Source organism: Rhamphochromis longiceps, linkage group LG7, assembly GCF_057381845.1.
Source record: "Rhamphochromis longiceps isolate RC_006_pf linkage group LG7, R_longiceps_female_GT1.1, whole genome shotgun sequence".
NCBI lineage: Eukaryota > Metazoa > Chordata > Actinopteri > Cichliformes > Cichlidae > Rhamphochromis > Rhamphochromis longiceps.
In genome coordinates, this window is record NC_140563.1 from 47,173,346 (window position 1) to 47,196,994 (window position 23,649).

The following is a 23,649-nucleotide window of genomic DNA, read 5'->3' on the forward strand; positions in this document are numbered from 1 at the left end:
TCAGCTATCTTAGTGAGGACCTTCATTGATATAATGGTTTCCCTAGCCCCTTACCCTAACCCTAACTATTAAAAATGAATGCCTAACCCAGACCCTTACCCTAAACCTAACCGTAACCTAATTGTAACCCTGACACTAAAACCACATTTTGAGCCTCAAAAAGGCCTTCAAACTTGTGAGGACCGGTGAGTGTGTCCTCAAAGGTCACTGTTGGTTCTCACAAGTATAGTAGAATGCAGATTTTCAGTCCTCACAAAGATAGCTAGACAGGAACACACACACACACACATATGCACAGACACACAGACAAGAACCGACGTGTACACACCTTGAGCTCTGCTGTCTGACACTGCTGGCACAGATGGGTTAAGGGTAACCATCACAGACAGACTTTATATTTTTCACTTTTTGAGGGTTTTTTTCTTCTTCGGGTGTCAGGTTTTGTTTTTTCCAGACCTTGAATAATTTTATTGGTTTAATCATCCTCTGATCAATAGTTGAAAACTCTTTGCCTCAGTTTCAGGGAGTCCAAAAGTCTGAAGAAGGTATGATCAGGTAAATGACCAGCATAAATTACTGTTCACGGTTTACAGTTTAAAACGTGATATACAGTGGGGCAAAAAAGTATTTAGTCAGCCACCGATTGTGCAAGTGCCCCCACTTAAAATGATGACAGAGGTCAGTAATTTGCACCAGAGGTACACTTCAACTGTGAGAGACAGAATGTGAAAAAAAAATCCATGAATCCACATGGTAGGATTTGTAAAGAATTTATTCGTAAATTAGGGTGGAAAATAAGTATTTGGTCACCTCAAACAAGGAAAATCTCTGGCTCTCACAGACCTGTAACGTCTTCTGTAAGAAGCTTTTCTGTCCCCCACTCGTTACCTGTATGAATGGCACCTGTTTGAACTCATCATCTGTATAAAAGACACCTGTCCACAGCCTCAAACAGTCAGACTCCAAACTCCGCCATGGCCAAGACCAAAGAGCTTTCGAAGGACACCAGGAAAAGTATTGTAGACCTGCACCAGACTGGGAAGAGTGAATCTACAATAGGCAAGCAGCTTGGTGTGAAAAAATCAACTGTGGGAGCAATCATCAGAAAATGGAAGACATACAAGACCACTGATAATCTCCCTCGATCTGGGGCTCCACGCAAGATCTCATCCCGTGGGGTCAAAATGATCATGAGAACGGTGAGCAAAGATCCCAGAACCACACGGGGGGACCTGGTGAATGACCTGCAGAGAGCTGGGACCAAAGTAACAAAGGTCACCATCAGTAACACACTACAACGGCAGGGAATCAAATCCCGCAGTGCCAGACGTGTTCCGCTGCTGAAGCCAGTGCATGTCCAGGCCCGTCTGAAGTTTGCCAGAGAGCACATGGATGATACAGCAGAGGATTGGGAGAATGTCATGTGGTCAGATGAAACCAAAGTAGAACTTTTTGGTATAAACTCAACTCGTCGTGTGTGGAGGAAGAAGAATACTGAGTTGCATCCCAAGAACACCATACCTACTGTGAAGCATGGGGGTGGAAACATCATGCTATGGGGCTGTTTTTCTGCCAAGGGGACAGGACGACTGATCCGTGTTAAGGACAGAATGAATGGGGCCATGTATCGTGAGATTTTGAGCCAAAACCTCCTTCCATCAGTGAGAACTCTGAAGATGAAACGAGGCTGGGTCTTCCAACATGACAATGATCCAAAACACACCGCCCGGGCAACAAAGGAGTGGCTCCGTAAGAAGCATTTGAAAGTCCTGGAGTGGCCTAGCCAGTCTCCAGACCTCAACCCCATAGAAAATCTGTGGCGGGAGTTGAAAGTCCGTGTTGCTCGGCGACAGCCCCAAAACATCACTGCTCTCGAGAAGATCTGCATGGAGGAATGGGCCAAAATACCAGCTACTGTGTGTGCAAACCTGGTAAAGACCTATAGTAAACGTTTGACCTCTGTTATTGCCAACAAAGGTTATGTTACAAAGTATTGAGTTGTATTTTTGTTATGGACCAAATACTTATTTTCCACCCTGATTTACGAATAAATTCTTTACAAATCCTACCATGTGGATTCATGGATTTTTTTTTTTCACATTCTGTCTCTCACAGTTGAAGTGTACCTCTGGTGCAAATTACTGACCTCTGTCATCATTTTAGGTGGGGGAACTTGCACAATCGGTGGCTGACTAAATACTTTTTTGCCCTACTGTATATACAACGAGCATCTATATCGTAATAAACCGATGTAAATATCAGCAGATGGAAAACACCAGTTTAAATACTAAAAAATCCTCTTTATTCCTGTTTCTTGCACTCCTCCACAGCGGCAGGCCTTCCCACTCAGGTAGTCATCTGGCTCAGGTAATAACATAAGTGCTGAAATGAGATCATCATAATCATCATTTTCTTTATTGCCTCAGATCCCAGCAGAGGATCATCATAGCGAGAGCCAGAAATAACACAATTACGTCCATATATTCTCGCAGTTTTCAAGCAGTTATTTGGACTGTCGGCGCTCTCGGTGGATCATTAAATGTATCGAGGTGTTCTTCCCACTCGTTTACTCACTTCCCCTCCAGCTTCCTAAAGCTGTTCCTGTACAATGTCTGTTTTCATCTTGCTCATTTTTTTTTCCAGATCGAGGGAGATTATCAGTGGTCTTGTATGTCTTCCATTTTCTGATGATTGCTCCCACAGTTGATTTTTTCACACCAAGCTGCTTGCCTATTGTAGATTCACTCTTCCCAGTCTGGTGCAGGTCTACAATACTTTTCCTGGTGTCCTTCGAAAGCTCTTTGGTCTTGGCCATGGCGGAGTTTGGAGTCTGACTGTTTGAGGCTGTGGACAGGTGTCTTTTATACAGATGATGAGTTCAAACAGGTGCCATTCATACAGGTAACGAGTGGGGGACAGAAAAGCTTCTTACAGAAGACGTTACAGGTCTGTGAGAGCAAGAGATTTTCCTTGTTTGAGGTGACACTTCAGCCAAACAAGTTTACAAGAAACAAATTTATGTGGGCAGATGTGATCAAGACAACACGCTGAAGTTCAAACAGGAGACTCTGGATTAGAGTAGAATGGCCAGACTGTTCGAGCTGAGATGAAGGTAAAAGGTAAAAAATACAGAAGAGCATACCTGAACACACAACACACCAAACCTTGAAGCAGATGGGCTTCAGCTGCAGAAGAGCGGATTCCACTCCTGTCAGCTAAGAACAGGAAACTGAGGCTATTGGAAAACCAATTCCTGGTCTGATGAGTCTATATTTCTGCTGTTATATCTGGATGGTAGGGACGCAGGTTGGAGTACACAACATGAAAGCACTGACCCAGCAGCCTGAACCATGGATGGGTTCAGGCAGCTGATGGTAGCATAATGGGGAGGGGGGATAATTTCTAGGCATGCTTTGGACCACTTAGTACCAGCTGAGCATTGTTTAAACACCACAGCCTACCTGATTATTGCTGTTGACTATGCTGATCCCAGCTCAAACTCAAATGATCTCAAACTGGTTTCATAAACATGACAAGGAGCTCACTGTACTCAAATGGCCTCCACAGTCATCAGGTCTCAGTTCATAAAAGCACCTTTAGAATCTGGTGGAACGGGAGGTTCACATCCTGGATGTGCAGCTGACAAATCTGCAGCACCTGTGTGACGCTTTCATGTTACTATAGCCCAAAATCTCTGAGGAATCTGGATCCAGCGAGGTACTGACAATGTGTGCCCAATAACATGGCTGATGAGTCCATTATGACCGAGTTTTGTAGTTAAAAACAAAAATAGAGGAGCTAAGATGCAGTGTGCATTTTGTCGTCAAACTAACAGAGTACACTGGCCAGAAATCCAACCAACAAACACACACGTTTAACCGTATTAGGGGTAACTAATAAAATCAATTAAACTTTTAGTCTTTAACGGATCAAAAATACAATTATAAGATATGTAAGACGGCACAAAACAAATAAATTACAGTCCAAAAATCGATTCAGATTCATTTTGTTGTGAAAACAAGTGCCACACAAGTATCTCTGAGCTTTATGGCAGATATTCTAATATCAGTGACGGCATTTGTGTCTATAAAAACAAGGTTGTCTTGAAAATGTGCTAAAAAGTGATGATAAATAACAGGAGCTGAAACCAAAAGTGTCTCCAGAATACTGAATAATAAATGTAAGTTATATTTTATTGTGGAAAAGGAACCTTTCATTTGAACAAAACATGTAACAGAGAGAGAAAATAAACATTTCATACATATGGTATAGAAAAACAAAAGTGCAATGAGGATTCTTTAGAAAAACCACTTCACAACAGACAGGACGGCAGGGCGATATCACAGCGCAATATCCTGTGCTACAGTACCCTCTTGTGGTGCAAAGCACGGTGAAAAACATCTGTGCCATTCTGAGTACCGAAAAACAAAAATTCAAATTCAAAAATTAAAACAATACTAAATAAATTAGGTCCAGGAATTTAAGTCACTCAAAAAATTAGGTCAGGGTCTCCCCTCGGTCCTGAGGGAGTTTGAAGGTTATGGATTACCTGAGGTTTATCTTTATTGAAAAGTGCACAAGATCAATAAGTTGCTAAGGCAGTTTTTAGATGAGACTTGGGTGTTTCTTTGTTCTCTGCTCGGTGCTTCCACAAACTAAAAAAAGAGTAACGTCAGCGCACCTCCGGCGTGCATGAATCTAAACTTTCAAAGGATATAAACTGGTCGTGTGATCTGTGAGCGAAGCAGCTTTCAGACCTCTTTGTTCCATCGGGGAATGATGGGCTTGCGATACGTCCGTCTCTCAGAGATGTTTCGTCTGACTTTGACCACTGCTGCAGGCGCCACCTCCAATTCCAGAGAAGGGCTTGAGTGGGACTTTTTAAGCATGCCATCCACATCATCTTCCTCTCCCAGAGAGTCAGCGCATACAGCTTTATCAAACGAGTTCAGGTCTGGTGCGTTTAACTCGCTGTCGCCTGTCTTTTTCACGCTCTTCCACCCCTCCAGCACCCGAATGTAGGTCTCATAGCGACATATCTGTGGGACACAGGCTGATGAGTGGCTCAATTAATAATCATATATGGATATAAAATCCTGGGTCCATCTCACCTCATGCTGCAGGTACTGCAGGTGCTCCTCCATATCCCGGGCTTTGGCCTTTTTGCTGTCCAGCGTGCTTTGCTGCTGGTTTTCGAGGTCCACCTTGAAGGACTCCAGCATTTTTGCATGAGACTGAAGCTGATGCTCCTGCACAGGGAACACATGAGAGGCTTCATGTAAATAAATGTGACACAAACACTGGTGAGGAACCAACAGAAACAACAGCAGAGAAGCACTATCGGACACACTATAGCTGGACACACTATAGCTGGACACACTATGCGTCTACTGAAATACAAAATGTATAAAATGCCTCTAATGGTTTCAATATTTACAGCCACCACAGACAGTAGGGGTGTCAAACATAGGGCTGGGGGGCCAACCTGGCCCAGTGGAAAATTATAAGGAGGGCATAGACTTCTGTACTTTACTGTATTTTCATAGATTTTACAACTTGTGCTGTTGATAAAATATCAAACAAAACAAACATTTAGTGAAGTCACGAATGAATTAGTTCCTAGAACAGATTTCCTTACCCGGGTGATTGAGCATGCATCGAGACATATCTGCTAGAACCTTTTTCTGTAATTTTACACATCTATTTCTTACAATTTAAGCCCAAAGAGTCATGCTGACAGCTTTCATCCATTTACTACAGCAGCATTTTTGTAACTGCACTTCTTTTTTTTCTCCTATGACAATATCTGAGGGATTCAATGTGTAGTTAAACTTCTTTACACTGAAAAGGGGATTTTCACTGGTCTGCCCCACTTAAGGTCAAAGTGGGCGATGTAAAACGAGTTACACATCGCTGGTGTAAAACATGGACGTAGCTCCCAGGTTGGAAAAAATAAAACCCATGTGGACTGGCCTAAAACCTGCATTCTATCTGGAGGTCAAACTCTTTCCTGATGAGTCTAATTCTCTCTCATTTCAGCTCATAATGACAAAAAAAATGAGGTTTATTTTGTATAAATTCAAAATGGAGGATTATCTGTGGTATGTTTATTTGCTGACAACTGAGTCAGTGGATTCCCAGTCTAACCAGCTCCTCCTCGTGTTATCCGTTTTTTTGAAACAAAGATCGCAGAAAAGGCTAATCTTCAAAACAGGACTTAAGAAACAAAGAAATGATATCACTGTAGCGTTTATGTTTATGCTGGCTGTGGGAGACACCAAAATACATTAAAATGTACATTTTTCTAATATTATCGAGCGAAGGAACACTTGTTTTATGAGAAGTAAAAGACAAGGGTTATCTAAATAAACCTAATTTGCTATTTTTAACTCCATTTTGTCTCAAGATGATTGAAAACCGTAAATAAATACATTAGAACATTATTCTAGACTAAAGGAAGCACAAATAGAGCCATTAAAAACAAATTAAAATATAACAGGCCTACTCTGTCACTTCTAGTGAGCAAAAAGTTCAGTCACGTGAAGGTTAATGAAGCATGTCCACAGCAAAACACAAACACAAAGTGGTGGTTTGTCTGAGTGGACAGCTCGGTGTGTGTGTACCAGAGTCTCAGCCGACTGCGATGCGGGGAGGATCGGTCTGCGGAACTTCCTCTGGGAGCCGACGGCAGCGGGGAACGGAGGCGACGAGTGAAGAGCCGAGACTAAGTTGATGCGGCTGATCCACGAATTCATCTCCGCTTTGGACCTGACAAGAAAAACAAATGGCTGTTCTGACACCGGCCGTTGGACTCTTTGGCACAAACCCGCATATGTATGCTCGGCTTGGACGTGCTGCGACTTACGAGGCCTGAAAGAGAAAAACCCTCCAGTCGGCCGTCTGCAAACGGAAGACGTGTGGCTTCTTGGTGTAATCAGCTGCTGGTTCAGCCAGAGAGTGATGCACGCTCACCACCTCCTCTATAATGTGCTGATCCCTTCGATAATCATTCTAACACATAAGAAGGAACATAAAGAAACGCACAATCACAAAACACAGGAAATAATGCTATATTCTGTATAATAGACTCTGTTACACTATTAACAAAGCAGGAATGGAGTTACTGACCTTCTGTAAGTAAAGGACCATTCCTTTAAGCACTCCATCAAAAGTCTTCCAGCTTCTCTTTCCCCATGGTGCTACCACACAGAAGCATCCAGCATTTAGTAACAAAACTCATGCAAAGGAGACGTTAACTTCTTTAAAATTCGCCAAACCTCCTCCTGCAAAGAAATACTGGTGGCTGCCAGCGTTAGCCCTCAGCCTTCAGATGCACATATGGTATAAATCTCAAAATCATAGCTGATTTCCTTCTCAAATTATCGCATTCACAAGATTTTCAAAACATTCTGAAAATCTTGTTCAAGGTCACTGAGATTCAAAACTGTTTTTCGAGATCTTTAGTAGATGCACCTATGGTGTCAATTTCAAATCCTACATCGCCTCATTCTCAACTTCTTGCATTTATAAACTGAGGTGTCCGTGCCGACCGCCCGGCAGGGAAGGCTAAGCGTTGTTTTGAACGCTTAGCCTTTTACAGCTAAGCGTTCAAAACAATATCTGACTGCATCACTAAATCACAGTTTAGTTAAATAAACCCTCGTGGGAAGTTTATTAGTTTCACTTTGCTTTTGCTTTCAGACCTGCTTTAAGTCTTCATGGCACAGATTCAACAATTTGCTGGAAACATTCCTCAGAGATTACGCTTTACGCTGACATGACAGCATCACTCAGCTGCTGCATCAATACATCTGACCTCTGGCATCAACTGCTGCTTACTGTCTCCTTTTTTCAGCCCATTTACTGTAAACCCTAGAGGTGGTTGTGTGGGGAAAATCCCAGAAGGTCAGCAGTTTCTGAAATATGAGATGATCCCGTCTGTCACGAACAACCAACCTCATCTCATTTCATTCTAATGTTTGTTTTGAACTTCATTGTGTGATCTTATTCACATGAGTTTTTGCTATGCGACTGGATGGTTAGATCTTTGTGTTACCGAGCAGTTGAACCTGTGTACTCAATAAAGTGGCCAGTGACTGTAAAATCTCGTTACACCACTGTACCATCTGCTTCATTCTCAGTTTGAGGTGTTACAGGTAAGAGTTCTGCCTCACGAGGTTAAGTGGTAACTTTGAGGCACAGACTGGAACGATAAAACGTCAAACGATTTACAAAATATTCTTGATAATTCAAAATAACTGTACTCATGCGCACATCTATACATTTATTTCCATTCTTTTAAGAGCGTTATATGTTTGAGGCAAGTAAAGAGTAAAGTTTAGGGGATTATTTTTAGTTTATTTTCAAATTAATTTAAGATTTTGTTGGTTTCCAGAGCAGATTTAGTCTTTTCAGTTTCACTTTTATTGTTTAAAATCTACAGTTTCAAATTCAAATTCAAAGTTTCAGACCAGATGGGATAAAACATACCTTATTTATCTGTTCTAAAACATGGAAAACATCCTGAGGAAGGAATACTTTGTTAGGAAGTCCCTAACTCACAGATATTTCATGACTAGTTGTGGAAGTGGAATTATTGCAAAGTGGAAGCATTTAGGCATCACAGCAACTTAGCCACAAAGTGGAAGACCACGTGAAGTCACAGTGTGCTGAGGCGCTTTGTGAGCAAAAGTCAGCAACGCTCTGCTGACATAATAACTGCAGAGCTCCAAATCTCCTCTGGTGCACAGAAACAGTGCACTGGGAGCTTCGTGGCATGAGCAGCTTCTGTAGCTGTAATGTGTAGATGGTGTATCTAAAGCTGCAGCGTGAATCTCAGATGTGTATCTGTGTCGCACTCACTGCGTTTGCCATCGATGTCAGCGTGTAGCTTTCTCTGGAGAAACCCGTTTTTGACGACGGCAGCCTTTTTGTCATGAGGAATGTCCAGGAAGGGGTTAACCTTTGAGCGCAGCCGTGGATTGTCGCCCGGATCTTCATTCACCACGTTCTTCAGCTCATCCTCATCACTTTGACATAAAATGGAAGAATATGCGAGTGAGATCACGCATTAAAATCGAGGAGGACTAACGCACAATCGCTTTACTTACACAGCCCATTCCAGCGGCTCGTTCTTTATGGAGTTGTAAAGACTCTGCAAAGAGAGAAAAAGCTTCATCAATCAGGACTGAACTTTTCTCAAGGAGCTCTCCAAAGGAAAAACTGAAAATCTAGGAAAGTATTACTTTCAAGAGATCCTTGTTGAAGTTCACTCCATCATTCATTCCATCCAGGTTTGACACAAACTTAGAAGACGACATGGATTTTCCTACATGCTGTCAACACACACAACACATGTTTGATTACAGCACAAAGTTTACAATGATTGCTCTAAATGCCACAAATGTCTGCTACCTGTCCATGCAAGTCAGTGTTGAGAAGCATCAGGGCACATGTCAGAGCCAACACAGCCCCTGAGGACATTAAAAAAACAGAAAAGTGATGTTGACGCAAGAATCTGTTAAATGTAAGTTCCTATCTCTGTATCTCGCAGCACGACACAACAGGCTCACCCGAGGAGGAAAAGGAGTCAGGGTTGCACTGATGGAAGCGGCAGGAGAAATGCTGCAGCACGCGCTCTCTCTCCTGCGTCTCTCCTATCAGCACCACCACTTTGAGAAAAGACCTAAGAAAGAAAGAAAATGACTAGGAGACACTCTCTGAACCTCTCCGTTTTAAAAGGAGATGTCGGTGGAGGCAATCCAAGCTTCTGTTTGTTTTATTACCTCAGGGAGTGATCCAGAGTTTGGCCGGTGAAGTCAAAGAATTTCAGGTATTCCTCTCCGACAGCGCGGCTGAAGTCGTTACTAAATAAAAACAATTGATAAATAAATAAAAGAGAGAAGAAGAAAAAATAAACTACGTCAGCACTGTCACCGCTTTATTTATCTGCCACATTCATCTGTAATTTTATTTCATGGGGAAGGATGTGGTGTTACGAAAAAATACTGACTTCTTCAATACAACGGCAAAGCATTAACACACCCAAACCTCCTTACCCAACCCCACTCCGCAACAGCTTCAGTGACTCAATGTTATGAGGCTTTTTCAATTTGAGGGAAGAGTGAGTTTTAATTCAGGCGGGCCTTTTAGGTCTTAAGGTTTCATATGTTTGGGGTGGCTGCAACTGAGGAGGTAGAGGAGGTCATCTGCTACTCAGAGGGTTGGTGTGCGATCCCTGGCTGCTCTTGCCTGCTCTCAGCACCTAACCCTAAGGTGCTGAGAGTAAATCAGCACCTTCGAAACAACGCAAAGTTGTCTCTTTTGGGCAAATTATGATGATTTAAGATCATAAATGAAATAATTTAAAATATACAATATATAGCAGTGGCCCACCGCCTTTGGCAGAAAACTAGATGATTAGTAACAATTTATATATACATCTGAAAAAATGTGAAACCCATATGCTGACTTAAAAAAAGCATATAATATGTGCGTCATAGCCTACTTCTGTCACCTGGCAGTGGTGAGAGGTGGTAGCTAGCATAGACACAAACATATGTCCTAGTATTTAGTCCAAAATTCAGAATTTTCTTTTACATTTTTAAAAGTATTCTGCACAAAAACAGATAGGACTCAATGTAGATTAAAATTATGAGATATTTACTACACGTATGCACGCTTAAATTATAATATAATCATAATAATAATGGATGCTTTTGCATTTAAAAAGGTGTGAAGATTTGTCGAAGTCTCCACTTCTGGATTTCTTTAGCATTTGAACATGGATTTAAGTAACCTGGTTATAGTTAATTTAAAGTGTTTCACAAGTTGGAAACTGTAAATGTGTCACAAAAATAAAATTTTACATAGATATAATCTGTTGTGTTTGAGCACACATTTGCAAACATACGGATCTTGGAGCTCTTCTGTGGAGCCACCACCAAAAGACTAAAATGATTCAAATCTATTAAAATATATACTCTTACTCTTTGTCTAAGTGCTTCACCACATCTCCACGTTGAATCTCGTCCAACTTGAACAGCTTTTCAGCGAGGATGCGGGCCTTCTCTCTGTCCACCTCGCCTCCATTCATAAGAGGCACCGCTATCTCCAGGGACGTGGGCTGCTTTCCGTTTGCCACTACTGTTTCTAAATCTCCATCCTCAGTCCCCCTAACATCTTCTGTTAGATCTGAAGTCTCACCCTGTTTTTCCTCCTCATTTAACTCCTGAGTTTCGGTTGTATTTACTGGTTCCTTATCGTCTTCTGAAGGCGCTGTCTCTTCTTGCTGCCCTGCCTTTCCAGGGTCTTCAGCTTCAACACAAACAGCCTGCTCCAACTGAGGAGACTCCTCTGGCTGCTCTGCATCGTCAGGTTGGATTACCTGGTCTGTCAGTTCCATCTCTGGTGACTCTTCCAGATGCTGGGGTGGTTCTAAGTGGTCAGCGTCTTCCTCGGTTTCATGTGACCCCTCTACTGGTATCTGCTCTGGGTTTTCAGTCACCTCGAGATGCTCGGGCTCTCTGTCCTGCACCTCAAGCTGCAGTGAAGCGTCTGTGTCCTGCAAAGCTGTTTGAACACAGTCTTGTTGCTCTAAACAATTTAAATCCTCCAGTTTTTCAACCAGCTCTTGTTTGTTTTCTATCCTCTCTGCATTTTCTAAAACCTGTAACGCTGCTCCCTCGTCATTGTCCACAGCTTCTGGCTGTTCAGGCTCCACGTTCTGTTCGACATCTTCACACATTTCTGTCCGACTGGTGAGATCTTCATGTAACTGGTTCAGTATCTCTTGGTCCTCTTCAGCGCTGAACTGCAGGCTTTCCTCCAAAAGCTCTGGGGGTGGCAGATCCACTAGCTTATCTGCCTCTGTCGACACTCCAGTGTCATCAGTTGGAAGGGGCTCTGGATGTACCTCCCTAAAAAGTGCACGAAATATGCAGTGCAGTTATTGCAAAAAATACTATACAGTAAAAAAACAAAACTTGCATGACACAATGGAAGGATACGAAGTTAGCGAGGGCCAGAGATGTCAATCAACCTCTTCTGCATGATATTTACTGACTTGTTTCTCTGTGTGGCTTCTGTCAACACCACTACTTTAAATAAAGCTGCTCTTAGCGATCATGCTCGCAACTTGTTTGGTGTTAGATGACAAAATAATTTAAATGCAACATAGAAACATCAAAATGCAGCTGAGAAACTGTGTATTAGTAACCATTAAGTGTTATATCACAAAAACCCAGATGAGGAGTAGGAGGTCTTCGGTCAAAGAAGTATATTTAGCTAACAGCACGTAGGCGTTAAAGACATACCATTACATACCAACCACAATCTTCGGGTCTTTTGGAGTTGTGATAGCACTATTTGATAGGTGTCAGTGCCATCATTGTTCTATTTTTACAGTTTAACTACCTACTATTCTAATAATCATCACCTAAAATTCAACAGTGGTGGCATTTATTATTAAAAGCAGTATTGAGCTATTATTAGAAATTACCAGGAAATATATCAAAATATATCGCCACCACACTCAGTTGCACAGAAATCGTTATGTTGCATAGGAGCTGTTATGTTGCTATGCAACTCCCTCATAATATCTAGATTAACATTTATTTAAAAAATTATGCAAACTCGTTTCCTTAGAAAATCTGCATACAGTTTAGACTACATGGTTAAATTAGGAGAAATTGTTTCTTGAGAATGGACAGCAGTCAGAATAACTTAAATTTTCTGAGTGAGCAATGTAGAATTGGGACTGGGAGGAGACCCAAACCCAGCCTCATGGGGTCAAAAGCTAGCGTGGATCCTTCTTTGTCGACCCCCTTTGAGGAAGACAGGAGTAGCTGAGAGTATGATTGTGGCAGATTTTGTTACCTGAATTTAAATAAAATGCAGAATTGACTATCAAAAGGTCAGTAAGAATTTGATACTTTGGTCAGAAAGCAGAAATTTTTGTATGGGTGTGAAAACATCCTCCTCTCGGGAGACGAGACAACATTTGCTAGTACTTTCAAGATGTTCTGGCAAAATTAAGTCTCTGGTTCTTTCAGTATGGACCTAATACCCAGTCACACTCTTGTTAAGAAAAATAATGTGATAATTATATTTGAGCTGACATTCTGCAAACATATTTTTCATTTTCATTTTTCATTAAATGCTGAACAAATCTCCTTTAAATTTACTGACATGTTGTGAACAATGTCAAGTTCTCAATCTTGTAGACTTAAAGATTTTTCTTGGTTTTATTTAGTTACTGTAATAAGTCGACCTCACCCAGAAAGCTTTTTTTGAAAAATCATTGCTGACTTGGTGTCAGAAATGATTAAACGATGTTCTGTCATGCAATCGGTGTTAAACATACCGAGTTCTTTTTGGTTTCAGAATCAAGCGACGGTATAGAATATCAACAGCGTTTTACAGATGATTTATTCACACTTTTCACTCAGTGGGTTTAATGTTAGCACATGCTTCCTGTTCCTCTTTTTCAAGCTCATGATACTCACACATTCATCAGACAAATGACACTTTCTTCACTGCAGGATGCGTTTGCCTCACTCTGCCCTTCTTCTACCTCGCCCCACTGCTCGTTCTCTTCCTCGGTTTTGTCACCATTTGCTGAAGTTCGCTTTTCCTCCGACTCTCCTGACTCCTCCTGCCCAGTCAGCAGAACACAGGAGTCTTTCTGTTCCTCTTCTAGCTTTAAATCTACAAAGCTGTCCACATATTCATCCGAGCTTCCAGTTCCCAGAGCAGTATCGATTAGTTCCTCAGTTTCAGCGGGATGTGATGTCACTGAGCGACCCTCCTCTTCTTCCGATTCTGCTCTCAATGGGACTAGAAGCGTGTGAATACGACTGCATGCAGTTAACTTATAGAAAATATTACTGAAAGGCAAGCCATCAAGGCCATGAATGTTTAACAACAACTCTGAGTGATACATACCGTTATTACTCTCTACCAGCTCGTCTTCTTTCCACCGTGTCTCCAGCTCTTGCACATCTGCAGCATCACATGGCTGAAAATTGCAAGACGAGCCACTGAACATTAGTTGCGAGAGAAAAACTTGTGATTGCCCGTGGGTTTGCGAGCAGGAAGATACATGCTGAGGCTCATCTGACTAACATTACATCCACCCTGATCCACCTAACTCTGCTCAACCTGCCACAGCAACCCAAAGACAGAGATGCTGAGTTATGCTCAGTAAAGAAAGGGTTAACGATACAGGAAACTGTAGGTAAATGTGTGAACATTCACTCAGGAAAAAGAAAATCCTAAACAACCTAACAACCTCACACACACCTTCTTTATATCCATCTATCTTTATTTATTTATCTATCTAAAAATAAATAAATAAATAAAAAACCTTACCTCAGTGTCACTTCCTGTCCACTCAGGTTCTGAATTCAGAGGTTGTGGATCGAGGCCAGCTTCTTCCTCCCTGCTCTCCGCTTTGAAAAGCTCAGCGCTGACATCCTCTTGAGACTCGTGAAGTGATGGGGAAGTGCTGCCTTCATTCGTCACAGCGCTGACATCCTCAAAGTCCAGCTCATTGGCTGAGCTGCTGTCAGTCATGAGCAGAGGCTGCTCTGCAGCGGGATCGGGCATGTCCCATTGAACTGTAGCAAAGGAAAGTGGGGGGCTGGTACAGTTGACATGACACACTGGCCACATCATTTGGCCCCACTGTTCCGCCTCCTCAGAGGCATCACAGCCCTTCTTAGGGCTGAGATTGGCCTGATCCGACAATGCTGCTGCCTCCTCTTCCCAATTGATGGACTGATGATCTATACAGTTACTCGATTCTTGCTGAAGCACTGAATCTGTAGCAACTGTCTGAGAGGTGCACAAGCTGTCCTCCTCCATAAGCGCCTCTCAGTAGTTATCAGTGTATTTGTGGGTTGTGGTGAGAGGTGTAAAATCTGCAGATGTATGGCTACAAAATGTCCTCGTTGGCCAAATGACAGACAGGAACTTTTTAAGGTGAGCCCCCTTCCGGGTGCTGCCTTTCACAGATCTGTAACAATTTTAAAAAAAGGAAAAAAATACAAAAGATCAAACTACTACCACGTTTTAAAGCTCTTTGAATCTCGCATTAAAAAGAAAATGGAGAAACACCCCCGGGGGGAGATGATTAGCTGACAGACAAAAAAGCCATTCATAAAACGCTGCTATATTTAGTTGTAAAGAAACTGCCGCCATTCAAATACAGATTATCATTATAGTTAAACTGCACTCACCACTTGTATGGCAACATAATCCAGTTTTGTCTGTAATTTTATTTTTATCCCATCATGTTCATTTGGCAAGGATCTCAAACTCTTGGTGTGTGTTTGCAGTTATGCAGTGCAACAAGCTTTAAGTAAAATGTCACAGAAGCACGCTTGTACTTCCTGACCACAGAAAATCAGCCAAGCAAGAGAGAGTCAGAGGTGTACATGGTGAGGATAGAGAATCGAGGCCTAGGGAGGGGCTGAGGGGTTGCTTCTGGTGAGCAGTTTAACTGTCTGCATTCTGCGTTTATCGTTTTATCGCCAAATCGCACTGCGAACCTGGCTTGTGGATAAAGCCGGGTCTCTGCTTTAATTACAATGCTTGTTATCGACACAAACAAAAGAGTGTCATGGATGTCTCTCCTGTCAACACAGAGGCCAAAATACCACCTGCCTTTGCACTTTGGGAGGAAATAATAATCAGTATTATTCAACTACTTTAATGTCACCTTCATCTATGCCACTCTCTCTCTGGAAAATGCCTTTTTATTGAAAAGTTTCTGTCTATCTTCATTATTTTATTCACGTCAGATAACCAACATCCGGGATAGACCACATTTCCTGTGTGGGTGCTCACTTCTCAGTTCCTGTTAGCGTGCAGCAAGTGCTACATTATGGGAGGCAACAAAGAGAGAAAACTCTAAATGAGTCAGATTGTGTTTGAAAACAAAATGCTTAAATTGTTGCTTTTCTTTTTCTTTTAATTTCTCCAGACGGTAATAAAAATGCACGGTATAAAAATTAAAAAGTAACGGGCAGCCCTCACACATTGAACATCGATGGCGCTGTCCTGATTTCAATCTCTCCTTGATAGACTTTTGTTTCATACAGCAACAGTTTTGCACCAGATTATATGCGGTAGCATTGTTGATGATAAAAACTTTACCAGTGAAAGCCAGACGGCTGTGAAGCTTTGCGGAAACATTCCTCAGACACAATAAAAGAGAGAACAAGAATAAAACTTGGTGACTTCAGCCACAACATTTAGACATATTCTGACTGAGCTGAGTGTGGTCACGAGAAGTTGCTTAGATTGCATGGGAATATACTCACCAAAATTACATGCTAGGGGGATGGTTAACACAAATTAAAGGAGAAGTATAAATGGTAACGGAAAAAAAGATACTAGAGGGAAAAAAGGGAACACAGGCACATCGAATGAAGTAAAAGTTTTGAAATGGCTTAATAATAATAATAGTATTCAGAGAAATAAAAGTAAAACCAATCTCATTATAGGAGGAATATTTTCAAATGTGAAGCGTGACTTACCCCCTCTGGGTTCTTTAAAGCGACATCATATGATCAGCCAGCTTGTGAGTTCTTAAGTCCTGTGGAGAGAAAAGCAAACCACTGTGTTATACCGGCTTTATATCGCTGTGCACTCACAGAAACAGCCACTCAACACGCAGACACAGAGAAGCCTGCAAGTAAGCCTCAGAGCTGTGTATAGCAAACAAGTCTCATATCCACCTAGCAGCCTTTAAGTGTAGGTTACAAGCCCAAGTCTGGACCATCTTCCCTTACCTTCTTCATCATGCTTCCTGTCCATATTAACTAGACCAAACTCGTGGTTACGTCTCCCTGCGTCGTTTTTTTCACTCTGAACAGCAAGTAAAGGGAGGGAAAGGAGGAAAAGATCTGCTGAATGGCAGCAACAAGGAGGAAGGAAAGGTTCATTGTGATTGGCAGATGACTCAGGAACTAAAAGGACACCTGAGAGGCCTGGCCCCCGCCCCACTGGCCTAAAGGCATGCATGCAAACACACACACATACACACACAACCACAGAGACACCAGTGAGGTAAGGGGAGTGGCCCGACTTCATTCTTTCAGATGCCACTAGGAACAATGTGGAAAAACCAGAAGGTATCCAGACTCATTAGCAGTTACTCTTTCTGCTGGTGCCAACTGTGAGCAGAAAAGCCTGTTTGACACATACAAGACATTTTTTAAGACATTCCTCTCTCACACATCAATTCATCCTATATTTAGCATCAAATCACTCAGAGAGTTGTGCGTATGCATTTTATTTCACTGGTGTAAAATGCAAAGAAATATCTTACAAAAAAAAAAAAAAACCTTGGGGTGAGGAACCACGTAAATTGGCCTCTCTGTATCTCACTAGTTGTAAAACCAGCAAAAAACTGCGTGTGACAAAGCGAGAATAACCGTTGAGACAGGTGTTGTTTGTGTATAATTTCTAGAGTTAATGGCCTACAAATGATAGCACCATATCCAATCATACACCTGTTTAACTAAAACTAGCACAAGCACAAGTATCTATTATAAACATAGAGCAACAATAATCAATGTAATGTCAATGTAACCTAGCTATAGACCTTTTCAAGGTATCAATAGAGAAATCATTCAACTTTGTCTGTTTTACGACCTTATAGCACTTTTATTATACTTAAATTGCATTTATTGGTTTTCTATGTCTATAATGTTTCTTGTTCAGTAGAGCTACACTTCACTGTTACTGTTTTCCTGGTAGGTTGGCTGGATACTGACTTGCAAATGTAATGTTTCCTTTAGCAGTTGTCTACTCAGCACTTTCACAGAAGCCAGTCCAACAAGTACCAAGCAAGAGGATAGCCTGTATTTGGGTGTATACAAATTCTGTGTTTATGAATGAAAAGTGTAAATGTTTAGCTATACTATCTAATTGTTATTATTGGCACCTTGCTGCAGTACCATGAAGGAGCTGTCTGTGACTGCACAGGCCTGCACTTTGACATATGTGTTACATTTGTGAAAATTGCCCATGTCAGTCATGAAAAATGCTCATAAAATAAAATGTTTCTTTACGTTAGTCTGTTTCCTGTATACATACGAAAAAATGGGAGGTGAGCAACTATCTATGGTAGTTTCATTCAATTTAATTTGCAACTAAAGATGAAGAATTTTATTGAAAGCCCTACAAATATATACATAAAAATGTCCGGTGATAGCTATATTAACATGTCAATTTTTATCTCTAAATATCTCTAAATGGCATTAATATTATTAGCATTAGCACTCTGTTAGCTTCGTTAGCAGTTAGCGAACACATTAACTGCAGTAACTCATAGCAAGAGTTTGCTAACGAATAACTGATGTTTTACTGAAGCTTTTATTCCCTGTTACCATTTTTATACCGTTAAGTTGGTTTATATATTTAACATATAAATATGAATCCCAGGAACTGCTTTGTTACCTATACTCTAGAAATTTATTAGCATTATTAGCATCAGGATGGCCTTTGGTATCAAAATATTAGTATTACCTAACATTTTAGGTGAACATCCTTGCCGCTGGGGTAATGCGGATTATTACTGCTCCTACAAGTACGTTTGTTGCTGTTAAAGAAACTTTAACACTATTGTACAAACACAAACAGTCAATTGCCCTCCACACCAGCAGGGGCGCTACAAACCTGGGAGTCGTCTTACAAGCAGAATCGTCCTCTCCTCGGTGTCTCTGCTTTGTTTGTTCCGCACACGGCAGCAGGGTCGCACACACCCACTTTTACCCAGAGACTTTCAACCTTGCGCAAACACACATCTGGTGAAGTGTGTGCAGCTGTGTCCGCTCAGGCTACAATGGCCAAGACCGTGGATCTAAAAACGTTCCTAGAGTCTTCACTGAATGAGATTTTTAAAGCCACGGTGAGCGACATCCTGGACTCAGTCGACCGGACACTGTCCGAGTACCAGGGCACAATACAAAGGATCGAGTCTGAAAACGAGGGCCTGAAGCGGCTGCTTTTTGCACAGACAAGCACAGAGTCTGCACCTGGAGGTATGGTGACCTGCTGTCGCTCATGACATGTTAGTTAAAGCATGCCCTGGACCATCATCAGATAGACTTATGTACAAGGGAACCACGTGACACTATACCCATGAACATTTACATGCAAATAATGGAGCTGTGCATGTTTTACAGCTACAACTTCAGCTGATTACTTTACTTCTTTGACTGGAAGCTCAGGTTTAGTTTGGAGACAAAGTTAGACAAGTGAGGTTGAGATGGTTTGATGAGGGATAGTGGATATACTGGACAAAGGATGATGAAGAGCTGGGGCTACCAGGCAGGAGGAAAAGAGGAAGACCTCAAAGGAGAATCGTAGATGTAGTGAAGGAGGACATGGCAGAGGGTTGGTGTGACAGAGGAGAATGCTAGGGACAGAGAGGAAGCAGATGTTCAACTGTGGTGACACCTACAGGGAGCAGCCGGAAGAAGAAAATAAAATATGAGAAGAAAACTGAATCCTCTATCAATTATGAATATTAAACTTAACTTATTTCAACTGTTTGTTGCCAAAAGAATGACTGAATAATTGGCAAAACTGTCCAATTATTTATCAGTAAAGAACACAGCAATTAGTTTCAGTGCCAAAATGTTTATGAGGTAAAAAGCAGATTTTGTGCTAAGAGGTTTAGGCCTTCCCCCAAATAAAATGACCATAATTATAAAATAAACAAACAAACAAACAAACAATAGTTTAAGCAGTTGGATTTATATATTTGTGCATAAAATAGATTTTTGATGCGCAAATTCACCGCACAATGCATTTATAGCCAACGCTGTAAAGGACAATTATGTCTACTGTAATATGTAGTAGTAATACTGTGTATAGTATGGATGCTAATTAGTATAGAACCAGCAAAAAATACAGTACAATGTAAACGTCTTGAGCAACCTATCATTTATTTATATTTTTTGCCAGAAAAAATTGAAAGTAGATGCAGGGATTTATTGAAACATGTGCAAACATAGCAAGAAAGTACTGTTGCCTCACAGCAAGGTCCTGAGTTCAAATCGACCATCTGGCCGGGGCTTTTCAGTGTGCAGTTTGATGTTCTCCCACAGTCCAGAGACATGCAGTCAGTGGGGTTAGGTCAGTTCTACTTACTAATGTATACTATTCATACATTTAGCTGTGTTAAAAGCTGCTGCTTTGCTCATTATTTTGCTTGAAATTCACAGATCTACATGAAGAAGAGGCCACTGAAAACTTCTCAGCTGCAGAATGGGGGAGTCATCCCAATGGTATGTTCAAGGTGTCCATATGCAGCAGTGACAAGAAGAGCGTCAAGAGGAAGAGCAAAGAAAAGATGAGGGGGGAGTTGCCACCTTCAACCCTTTTTCTGCAGACTAACCACACAGTACAGCATCTGTGTGTGAACTCAACAGGTATGGAAACTGGGATATCCATAAAGTCAGATATGGATGAAAGCCAGGCTATTGATCTCTCTCAGGCGTCAGTGCTTCTGAATATGACAATGAAGCCAATAAAAAATGAGAGCACAGAGGTCAGGTGTGACAGTCGTGATGAATACGCACATCAGCAGCCATCCCCGGGGCCCAGGCATGAGTACGGTGGTGATGAAGGCGATGTTAAAGTCACCATTGTTTCAGATCAATACATGCAGGACGGTCAGTTCATAAAGACTGAGGAAGAGGAGCAGAATGGGGACAGTTTCCACCAGCATGAACTGAAGTATGCGTCAAAAAATTACCCAGAAGCAGAGGGGGATTCATCGGTGGGGACGAGGCATGTGTCTGAGCCAGAAGCAGTGACCCCTAAAGGAGACGATTTACCTGCTGTTCCTGTAGAGGAGTTTTTAGAAGTTTGTGACAACTTTTTGCGTTGTCCCACCTGTCCCAAAACGTTTAGTCGAGCGACCTCGCTCAACATTCACATCAAGACCCACAGCGGCGAGAAGGCTCACAGCTGCAGCTACTGCGGAAAATGCTTCAGCCGGGCCGACCTCCTCAAAGCCCACAAGCGCACTCACACGGGAGAAAGACCCTACAGCTGCAATCTGTGCAGTAAAACCTACGCTCACCCCAGCCAGCTCCGGATACACAAACGCAGCCACACCGGAGAGAAGCCATATTGTTGTTCGCATTGCGGGAAACGCTTCAACGAACACAACCAGCTGAAAGTCCACCTGCGGACCCACACCGGGGAGAGGCCATACGGCTGCCAGGAGTGTGGCAAAACATTCAGCAACGCGGGAAACCTGCGCATCCATGAGCGGATCCACACCGGTGAGAAGCCGTATTGCTGCGCCCAGTGTGGTAAGAGGTTCAATGGCCTGGGTGACCTGAAAACACATTACAGGATCCACACTGGAGAGAGGCCGTACAGCTGCGAGCTGTGCAAGAAGACCTTCAGCCAGGCGGGCCACCTCACCATCCACATGCGGATGCACACGGGGGAAAGACCGTACAGCTGCAACGAGTGCGGCAAGAAGTTTACAGTGGCCAGCAGCCTTAAATTGCACCAGAGGACTCACACGGGCGAGAAGGAGTACAGCTGCTCATACTGTAGCAAGAACTTTAGCAGGTCCGGTCACCTGAAGAGACATGAGCTAGTCCACACCAAGGAGAAGATCTTCCTCTGTAGTCAGTGCGGGAAGACCTACACTGACCAGTCCTCCCTGAAGAAGCACCTGAAGATGCACGTAACAAAAGAGCAGGAGGCTCAGAGTGAAGGAGACACGTGTCGGGCTGAAAGGAACTCGGACCGACCCGCAGCCTCAGAGATGCTTTCAGACACTCTTAGAAATTAAAACTGTAGGAGGTGAGTCATTTAAAAACTGACAATGAGTGCTGTATGTGACTGTAGTCAATGCGATAATGGTACACTTACAAGCTTTTTTAGGGCTTTTTAAGCACATCTAGCTGCCTACTTCTGCAGACGGAGTTTGAGTGTACTACATGTAAATGAGATGCATGAGCTGTCACCTTTTATATCTCAGCTTAGGGGGAATTCCAGTGAAAGGATGTGAGACAAGACGCTGAGTAAGTGGCGGATTTCTAACTTGATCAGAAAGCAGAAAAAAAACTTGCATTTACATAAGCAACAGAGCCAGTTGTGACTTCAGGTGCCAAAGTCGTCTAGAGCCACTAAGCACAAACTCCTAATGTAAATGCTGTACTGCTAGTGTCTCATAAATTCTCCATCTATTGAAAAAACAAAATCCAGTTCAGGGTTGCAAGGGCGCTGGTCACGACTCCATCACTTGGCTTATCATAATTTAAAAACTTAAAATGTAATAGAAAATAAAAGCCAAACTATCCGGCCTGCAGATTTGAACACACCGCCCTCTCTAGGATCATATATGTTGACCATATATGAATGCTTATAAAACAATAATATTGTTACATTGTCATAATATGGTTGTAATAAAGGAAAAAATGTGCATATAATAATCTTATAGTATTTCTTACTGGTGCTTGTCACATAAATATAAAGATTTTAGATGGTCTTTAAAAACTACAAACATTCTTAGTGTCGTTGCACTGAGGGATCTTCCAGGATTGTTGATCCAGTTTTCCAGAGAGTTGATTGGTCAGTGGAGTTTGATCTGAAAGATTATTCCCTCTGGAGTTACCGTAGTGATAAACCCCCAGTGATATACCCCCGTTAACCACGTGTTTCAGCATGAACCCCGTTAATGCTAAAACACAGGGTTAATCCTGAAGTTACCTTGATAAGCCCAAATCCTGCTTCATTGTATGAACCTCTAAAGCCTCATCTGCAGAAAAAAAATCTATCATTTAATTCTGGCATGAAAACAACAGACTGAAGGTTTCTTCACAGTACTGCAGTACTGTGAGCTGTGGTTAAAAGCTCTAAAAAGCCTGTAAGTGGAACTGAAGTTAACATTAATTTGTGCAACTACTGATACTGGTGTGTGTGTGTGTGTGTGTGTGTGTGTGTGTGTGTGTGTGTGTGTGTGTGTGTGTGTGTGTGTGTGTGTGTGTGTTTCAGTGCAATACACTGTTGTCCAGTCTGTGCTGTATTAATGTATTGTCAATGGAAGAAAATCTGTTTCCTTTGTAGCCCTGTCTGTCATAACACACTGTTTTTTTTAATGTACCTCTATGTTACCATTATGGTGACTTGTTTTTAAAAATGCTTTACTTTGAAAGACAAATTATTGACTTTGTTTAAGACACTAAGTCGTTGCTACAAGATTAACTTCAACAGTGGCTCTGTCTAAAATTTTTAATTTAACCAGAATAACACTATAATTATGTCACTCACAGGCACATTCACTTAATAATAAGCAGCGTGGTCAAATTAGATTAATTTAATGCTGTATATAGCTTTAACTATAGAGTTAGCACATGATCCTTTGACCTGAGAGGAATGTATCTGTGTAATAACGTCACTAAAAGAATGTTTCTATAAATATTGTAACTGTTTTGTAAGTCATGCTGATCTTAGAGGATTAGCTTAGGCTTGCTAACAGTTACATTACGGCTGGGTAAAAGCCCATCTTCATGATTGTTGTGGGACCTGCTTGTTGTATATCAGTTTATATGAACAGATTTGTCCGCCTGTGTGCTACTTAAAGCCTGTTTGTGTGATCTGTGTCTA

General features: G+C 41.9%; 2 protein-coding genes across 4 annotated transcripts; one reads left to right on the top strand and one right to left on the bottom strand.

Annotated features, from left to right (window-relative positions):
- Nucleotides 1-4,165: 4,165 nt before the first annotated feature.
- LOC146666118 (uncharacterized) lies at nucleotides 4,166-16,931 on the bottom strand. 2 transcript variants are annotated; one of them, XM_085413946.1, is made up of 17 exons: nucleotides 16,797-16,931; nucleotides 16,542-16,600; nucleotides 14,371-15,016; nucleotides 13,945-14,017; nucleotides 13,506-13,821; nucleotides 10,989-11,918; nucleotides 9,786-9,866; nucleotides 9,573-9,685; nucleotides 9,415-9,473; nucleotides 9,246-9,335; nucleotides 9,111-9,154; nucleotides 8,863-9,029; nucleotides 7,129-7,199; nucleotides 6,866-7,011; nucleotides 6,624-6,768; nucleotides 5,112-5,249; nucleotides 4,166-5,039 (listed from the first exon to the last, which is right to left on the bottom strand). In XM_085413946.1, exons 3-17 carry the CDS (start codon nucleotides 14,863-14,865, stop codon nucleotides 4,752-4,754), a joined length of 3,156 nt encoding a protein of 1,051 aa, XP_085270072.1. In that variant the 5' UTR covers nucleotides 14,866-15,016; nucleotides 16,542-16,600; nucleotides 16,797-16,931; the 3' UTR covers nucleotides 4,166-4,751. The 2 variants fall into 2 exon arrangements, with proteins under 2 accessions (XP_085270072.1, XP_085270071.1); XM_085413945.1 differs by having other exon boundaries at nucleotides 13,506-13,836.
- A 1,818-nt stretch (nucleotides 16,932-18,749) lies between these two features.
- Nucleotides 18,750-23,031, top strand: LOC146666119 (uncharacterized). 2 transcript variants are annotated; one of them, XM_085413947.1, is made up of 2 exons: nucleotides 18,750-19,052; nucleotides 20,241-23,031. In XM_085413947.1, exons 1-2 carry the CDS (start codon nucleotides 18,854-18,856, stop codon nucleotides 21,830-21,832), a joined length of 1,791 nt encoding a protein of 596 aa, XP_085270073.1. In that variant the 5' UTR covers nucleotides 18,750-18,853; the 3' UTR covers nucleotides 21,833-23,031. The 2 variants fall into 2 exon arrangements, with proteins under 2 accessions (XP_085270073.1, XP_085270074.1); XM_085413948.1 differs by lacking the exon at nucleotides 18,750-19,052 and adding an exon at nucleotides 19,067-20,151.
- Nucleotides 23,032-23,649: the final 618 nt, after the last annotated feature.